The following is an 8,124-nucleotide window of genomic DNA, read 5'->3' on the forward strand; positions in this document are numbered from 1 at the left end:
GGGGCGCTGCCCCTCTTTGTGCAGCCCAAGTGCCCGAGGCGAGAGCCCTGGGAGGCTTGCGGCCCTCTGGGCAGCTGAGGTGGGGAGGGCGGAGAGGGTCGCAGGGGAGGAGACACAAAAGGGGGGCGGGATCCCGACTGCAGCTGCCCCTCGAGGGGCCGGGACAAAGGGCCTGCTGGCGGGCCGCTCGAGCCGTTTTCATGCTTGTTGGGATTAGGCGCAGGAAACGTCGCTCCCAATCGTGCGGATCAACAGTTCCGTGCGCGCCGGCGCGTGGGGTGTACTCGGTTCCACCCGCCCCCCGCTTTGTGCTGAGTCCCCGGCTCGAGGCGGCGCGGGGGTCCGGGGAGGCTGCCTCTTTGTCTGTGCCTTTCGGGGGCTGAGCCCCGCCCGGGGACCGCTGAACACCCGCTGAACGCAGTCCTCCGGCCCTCACCCTCCCCGCCCAGCGCGGGGCTCTCGAGCTCCACCTCGCGCCCCATTGTAGGGCAGGGTCTTGGCGCCCCATGGCGGGAGTCCCTAAGACCGCCCCCTCCCACGGCCCGGACCCATTTTCATCCGCGGTGTGTGCGTGTGTGTGTGTGTGTGTGTGTGTGTGTGTGTGTGTGTGTGTGCGCGCGGCGGATGCAGGTCCTTGGGGGACCTGGCCCCTCCCCCGGCCCTGACCTTCGTACAACGACCCCCCTTTTCCAAGAGCCACCTCCCTCCTCCCGCTGGCCCGTCTCATCTCAAATTTACAGGTGACCAAAGGGAACGGAGCTATTAGAGGACCCCCTGCTTCTGAGCCTCGCGGTTTAGGGGAGGATCGCGGAAGGATAAGATTTGGCTAGAGAAGCCTTCTGGCCTAGAGAAGAGGAGCAGACACATTTTTGGCTGTCCCTTGCTGGGGCTGGGAGAATCGGAGGTCTGACCGGTGCAGAATTCCCACCCCTTCCCCCCCCCTTCCTCCTCCCCCTCCCCCCCGCACTCACCACCGCCCCCCGCCCCCGCCGTGGACCTTGGACTGATATCTTGACTGTAGCCGGGTGAGAGAGTCCTGAACTACAGAAATGGTGAGATAACAAATGTGCATTGTTTGAAGTCACCGAGTTTTAGGGTAATCTGTTATGCAGTAGATAACTACAGGTGACTCTTCAACAACACAGGTTTGAACTGCATGGATCCACTTAAATGTAGATTTTTTTCAGTAGTAAATATTACAGTACTACGTGATTCACAGTTGGTTGAATCCAAGGATGCAGAACCATGAATATGAAGGGACCACAAACATGGAGAGCTGACTCTAAGTTACACACAGAGTTTCAACAGTGCGGAGGTTTGGTGCTCCCAACCCCTGCATTGTTCAGGGGTCAACTGCAATATATGAATAATATGAAATCATGTACATGTTTTATAATTACATCTGTGTCAGAACCATCTAAGGACCCTAACTTAATCTTTTACAGTCAGGCTTCCACCTCCTTCAGGGAAGTGGTGTCTCTAGGGCAGATTTGAATATGTGAGCATGCTTATATGAATGTGGGGTGAGCATGTGTCCCTCACAATTGACACCCCTCCCTTTTAGGCCTAAAGGTGCCTCAGGACAAGGACAATCCCTTGGGCAGAAGCCAGAGTCTCCCCTGTTGGACTGAGAGGCCCCTGAGGAGAGATCCCGCATGCCCACCTCCCTATAACCCCCCATGAGACTGCCAGTCACAGCAGACTGAATTCCTCCCAGTGTCTTCCTTCCATCTACCCACCCCAGCTCCAAGCTCAGAACCCTGCTCAAAAGGGGAGCTCAAGACAGTGTGGAAAAGAGGCCACCTGATAACAGGTAGAGCAGAAACACAAACCCAAGAAATGCACTTCTTTGCCTCAGTTTATTTGTCCTGGTTTTGGTCCAGAGGCCAGGTTCATACTCACCACACAAGAGTCCCCAGGGCCATTGCTTCAGCCTCTCTCCCTATACCTTTCACCTGCTCACTCACATTTTGCAGATAGGGAGACAGGGCCAGAGGCAATGTCAGTGATCTCCAGGTCTCTGCTCACCCATCAGGATCTTGTATCCTCTTGGCTCACAAAAGCAAAGCAGGGAGCTCAGCTACCTTAGTCCTTGGTTCTCCCTAGAACTCACCTTCTCTCCACCTCACAGAGCCTCCGCTGGAGCCCATCAGCCCCATGCAGTGACATAACAGGGTATGGCCCAACATCCTAAGAGCTTCCAGGAGCTGGACTGACACTGCCCACTGCCTACTGTGGAAGGCTGAACTGTGGTTCCTCCTGGCCCAGACAGTCTGATTTCAGGGACATAGACCAAATTAATTTGACATCCAGTGTTGTGAAAGCAAGAAAGGCACAGCAAGCAGAAACAAAGAGAAGGAAGTAAGGTTTTCCCCAACAGCCTTAGAACACCTGTCCATTCCTTGCAAGCTTAGAAAGCACACCTTCCTTTTCTATTTTTTATTGAGGTGTAATTGACATATGACATTATATCAACACAGATTCCTTTTCATCAGAAGTTTAAGTCAATAAAGTTTGTAACAGTTGCTCTGCAGTGGAGGGGTGTGATTCGTTTGGAACTGGTGTTTTAGAATTCCTATTCTCCCAGTCTTCTCAGGGTTCTGCCATTGGCATCTCCTCCATCTCCATCTCCCATGCGCCCAATGGCAGAATTCAAGCAGGACAGTCCCCTATCTTCTCCTCTGATCTCGCCCCCATGCCTGCCATGGTGTCAATCACCATGCTAGCTCTCTTCCCTGATATCAGTTCTCCACCAATTACCCTGGCAAAATTGCAGCCAAAAAGCCATGGTAGGCCAGAGCAGCAAATCCACCATCAGGGACAATAGCCTTAGCAGAGCGAGGTCTAGGAGGAGTGAAAGTGAGGGATCAAGAGAGTTAGCCTGAGAAATTCCAAGAGAATGGATCAACCACAACCTTCAGATAAATGAGAGCAGGCTAGCCTTTTCTCCAGGGAGCAGTGGGACCCTGTGGAGACAAAAGGCTAGTGTAGACCACGGGTAACATAAGGTACGGATGGATGCCTTACATATACAATTGAACATACATGCTCCTAATATGCATATCCCATGCACACATGTACCCCTACACATAGGCTGTACACACGAGGGCTCAATCACAAATACCCACCAGAAATCTGCACACTCAAACTCACTCATATGTAAACACACATCTTTTGCATATCTATCTTCACTCATGCACATAGATACACACCATGGGGTACCCACCCATGCATACATATACAAATTTACTTCCTCCTACATATATACTATGGGCTTCCCTGCTAGCTCATATGGTAAAGAATCCACCTGCCAATACAGGAGACATAGGCTCAATCCCTGGGTTAGGAAGATCCCTTGGAGAAGGAGATGGCAACCCACTCCAGTATTCTTACCTGGGAAATCCCATGGACACAGGAACCTGGTATGCTACAGTCCACAGGGTCACAAAAAAGCAGGACACGACTTAGCAACTAAACAACAACACCATACATACTATACATACACATATGTACATAGGCACACATAGGCTTCTGTGTCCACACCGCACACATACTGATGCACAGGTGCAGATTCACACGTGGCCTGTGCACACCTGCCTACATGTTAGCACTGACACACTCATTTATGCTTCCCTGCACTTGTATCAGCAAATGATCTGTACTTGTTTGTGCATAACCACACACATGTCTGCAAATATATACAGAAACCCTTGCACCCCTGTACAGAGACACCCTTAGTCTTGGTCCTGGCGCCTGGATGGTACTGCCCTCTGTTGGAGACAGCGGATAAGCTCCTTCCGGTTATCTAGAATGGTGTCAAAGCTCTCCTGCAGACGGGCCTGCTGGTCGACCAACTGGTGCTGCAGGCCCCGGATCCACTGGAGCAGGGCCAGGCGGCGGTACATCACCAAGTGCGCGTGGTGCTTCTCCTTCTCCTGCTCTTTGTAGCGCTCCTGAGCCTGCAGCTGCTGCACGGCCTGGGCCACCGAGGGCAGAAGGTGGCCTGGAGGGCCAGGAGGCGTCCCACAGGCAGACTCAGGGCTGCGGCTAGGGCTGTCAACGCTCAGGGAGCTGCTGGCATAGCCATTGTCCTCCAGCGGGGAGCAGACTGTGCTGGCACCACCCGTCTTCTCAGACCCAGCTCCAGGAATCTCTGCCCCCTCCGGTGGGCTGCGGATCTCCCCCTCAGGGAGTCCAGGAGCCTGGAAATCCTGGTTGTCAGAGGGCAACTCGGAGGAGCTCCTCAATAGTACGGGCTCCACTTGGCCTGGCAGCCCGTGCCAATTCTCATTGGCGTCCTTGGCACTCATGAAGTTGGAGTTGCTGTCTGGTTGAAGTTCGGGTGGACATACTCCAGGAGGCGGGCCCCCCAGGAACTGACCCCCCTCAGCTACCCCTGGCTGGATGGCGAACATCTGGTCTGTAAGGGGGAAGCAGAAGAATGAGTCAGAGCAGGCGAGGGTAGGGCGCCTGAAGTCGAGAGAACCTAGCAACAGACACCCCTTTGCCTTGACTCTGCTAACACCTCCCTTGGTGGCTGTCCTCTTCCCTCTCTGCCGATTCTCAGTCTCCTCACAGGGTTCTCCCTCGGCCCTGAGGCAAGCTGTCCTCTCCTTGTAGGCACTTCTCCCCAGATGACCTCATCTTCTGCTGGAGGTTCGAGAACTTCCATGTGTTGGTGGCTCTCGGATCTGACAGGGAGTCAGATCCAACTGCTGCTGAATTCTGCAACCAACCACAGGCTCCTCAGAGTCTGCACGGCCTGCCCTGCTCCCTGTTCAGTGTCCTTAGCCAAGCAGGCCCACTCTCCTGTCACAGCAACCGGAAACTGCAGGCATTCACACGTGCACGCTCGTGTGCAAACATCTCCCCTTTCTCTTGGTGTGGGCCACCTCTAAACTGGATTACTGACTGCTATGACTTTTCACTGACCTCTCTGCCTCTAATTTAAAATGTAAATTTGTCATGGCTCCTGCCCTAACCTCCTGCTAAACCTCTTCCTGGCCTAAGAGGCTGTGTTTCTTCTGGCTCCTGCTCACTGCTTCAGACCTGTCTCTTACCACTCTCAGCCCCTCCCACCATCCCAAACTGCTCAGAGATCTCAGAACACACCATTATTCTCCTTCCACAATCCCCTTGGCCCAACATATACTTCCTCTCCCCTTCCCTCCCAGCTCTTCCCTTTTCCACCGGCAGATTCTTTTTCATACACTAAGTGAAGTGAAAGCCGGCCCTATGGACTATACAGTCCACAGAATTCTCCAGGCCAGAATACTGGAGTGGGCAGCCTTTCCCTTCTTCAGGGGATCTTCCCAGCCCAGGGATGGAACCCAGGTCTCCCGCACTGCAGGCAGATTCTTTACAGAGCAGAGCCACAGGGAAGTCTTTGTATGCTAAGATTCGGCTCTAAAATCCCCACCTTCCTGAAACCATCCTGACGTTCTCCCCGCTGCTCCTGTATCCTGTATACACAAACACACAGCCAACTGTGCCTTCCTCTGGGTCCTCACTGCTTGGATACATGCAGTCTTATGCCTGTTCGTTTCTTGTCCCTGGCACATAGTTGATGGTCAGTAAATGTCTATAAACTTTCCTCTATCTTGTCATAGCAGCCTCCTGGCCCCACTACTGGACATGGAATTCCTCTCTATAACCTCTACCATGTTCAGGACCCAGCACAGAACCTGGCACTGAGCAGGTGGCAGTACCTCCTTGCTGAGTGAGTGAATAGGGCAGTTGGATCCGGGCTGCTGACAGCTCAGGGCTGGGAGAGCTGGGTTGGGTTCCCTCCACTGCCCAGTGAGGAAGCCCTTCTCCCACTGACAAGCCTCTCTTCTGGCTTCACCCCTTCCTTCCATGTTTATTACTATCCCGGGTCCCTGCCTCTATCTTGCTCCATCCTGAGGCCATGGAGAGAGGACACACCACATTATTCTTTCCTTCCCAATAACCGACTTCTCCCCAGATCTGAATTTAAATTGACAAGAAGTTTCTCCTGACTGTAAATTACTAGGATTAGAAAAACGGAATCAGTAAGAGTAAGGGGGAGTGTCAGTGAATGTGGCAGGGCCCCTCCCCACATCCAGCACAGTACTGGCAAGAAGTCCTGGGGGCAACGGTGTAGGGACAGTCCCTTGGAAACCTACAGACTCCATCCCGCTAAGCGAGGTGCCAGGAGATGGTCCCGCCCAAATGTTTTCTTTTTTTCTAAACTTGGGCGGGGCCGTGAAGCAAGCTGGAAGGAGGTGGGGGCGGTGCTAAAGATCAAGGGGTTCTCAGGGAAGGTAAAATGGGAGCCGAGAGACCCTGGCATCAGGCTTCTCGCCAAGCTAATCCGCAATTTGTCGGGGGTGGGTGCGGTGGGGCGGGGATGGTGAAGGTGGGAGGTGGGGGGGCTGGGGGGTGGTGGTAGGGATGAGCGAAGGCGGCTTCCGTTCCTGCCTAGACTTGCGGGAAAGGGATACCATCCCCAGGAGACAGAGGATCCAGACCATCCTTCCCTAATCCTCCCCCCAACCCCCCCGACCAGCAAAAAGCAGCTGGGCAGAGGCAACGACCCCCGCCCCTTGCGGCTGGGGTCTAAACCCTCCCGCTCCGGCCCCGACTCACGGCCTGGAGGCGCCGCCCCGCCCGGCTGGCTCCGGTGGCTCGGTCCCCGCGGCAGGAACTGCTCCCTCGGGGCTGGGGAGGTGGTCCCTCGGCCTGGGCGTCCCCGCGGGTCGGGGCGTGGGGTGCGGGTTCCCGGGCGCTGCGCCCAGCCCAGGCCTGGACTGCGGAGTCGGGCGGCGTCAGCGCGGCGGGGCGGGGCGGCCTGGCCCACGTGGGCCGGTTCGGTTTTCTGCGAAGCCGCTCGCAGGTCCGAGCGCCGGAACCTCCTCCCCCGCCTCCGGCAGCCTGGACTGAGACTTGCAGGTCCTGTTTAATTTCTTAACTGCATTCACTGTGTCTCCCCGATCGGTTTGCCTCACAGTGACATTTTCAGAATGAAAATCTGATCGTGTCATCACCACCCTCCAGCCTAAAAGCCATCAGTGGCTTCCGCATTACCGCTTAAATCCTTAAGGCAAGCCGCAGTGGGGCTCAGCATCTTGCTCTCCGGCTTCAGCCTTTGCCCTTGGGTTCTGCAGCTGAGCAGCCTCGCGCTCCTTTCTGCCGCACTGTTCCCTCTGCTTAAAATTCTCTCTCCTCTCAAATCTCAGATCTCTTCTCAGGTAAACCTTCTCTGACCTCCTAAGCAGACAGTTCCCCTTATTATATTATCCCAAGGCTTTTTTTTTTTTTTTCCACAATTTGAAATTATATGTTCGTTTTGTGCTTATTTCATTAAAGTCACTTAATTAACAGAATAATTGCCGACTCTAATGATAAAACCAAAAAGCACTGGCTGCCCTCAGGGAGAGGCAGCCCCGGAAAGACGTCTGTGACAAATTTAGCCTTTAGGGCAAGTGAGCTTCCAGGAGGTCCCTTCCATACCCACAGCTTTACTGAGTAAACCCAGCAATTTGCTTATACCTTTCTCATGCTACCCCCTCCATGCCACCAATTAAATATGATTCATCTTTCAATCATAATACGTTTAAAAACCCTGGAAAGGCAGAGGAACCAGAGATCAAATTGCCAGCATTCACTGGATCATAGAGAAAGCAAAGGAATTCCAGAAAAACATCTACTTCTGTTTCATTGACTATGCTAAAGCCTTTGACTGTGTGGATCATAACAAACTGTGGAAAGCTCTTAAAGAGACCGGAACACCAGACGTCTTAAGTGTCTCCTGAGAAACCTTTATGTGGGTCAAGAAGTGACAGTTAGAACCCTGTATGGAACAACTGATTGACTCAAGATGGAGAAATCAGCACAGCAGGGCTGTCTGCTGTCATTCTGTTTAATTTATATACTGAGCACATCATGGGAAATGCCAGGCTGGATGAGTTATGAGCTGGAATCAAGATAGGTGGGAGAAATATCAACAACTCAGATATACAGATGATACCACTCTAATGGCAGAAAGTGATGAGGTACTGAGGAGACTCTGGATGACGGTAAAGGAGGAGAGAGAAAGAGCCGGCTTAAAACTAAATATTAAAAAAACTAAGATCATGGCATCCAGCCCCATTACTTCATGAC

General features: G+C 53.3%; 1 protein-coding gene across 1 annotated transcript; it reads right to left on the reverse strand.

Annotated features, from left to right (window-relative positions):
- Window positions 1-2,424: 2,424 nt before the first annotated feature.
- C1H1orf216 (chromosome 1 C1orf216 homolog) lies at window positions 2,425-6,772 on the reverse strand. Its single transcript, XM_015091857.4, has 2 exons — window positions 6,610-6,772; window positions 2,425-4,420 (listed from the first exon to the last, which is right to left on the reverse strand). Exon 2 carries the CDS (start codon window positions 4,413-4,415, stop codon window positions 3,735-3,737), a length of 681 nt encoding a protein of 226 aa, XP_014947343.1. The 5' UTR covers window positions 4,416-4,420; window positions 6,610-6,772; the 3' UTR covers window positions 2,425-3,734.
- Between the last annotated feature and the right edge of the window lie 1,352 nt (window positions 6,773-8,124).

The sequence above is a fragment of the Ovis aries genome, chromosome 1, assembly GCF_016772045.2.
Source record: "Ovis aries strain OAR_USU_Benz2616 breed Rambouillet chromosome 1, ARS-UI_Ramb_v3.0, whole genome shotgun sequence".
Classification (NCBI taxonomy): domain Eukaryota; kingdom Metazoa; phylum Chordata; class Mammalia; order Artiodactyla; family Bovidae; genus Ovis; species Ovis aries.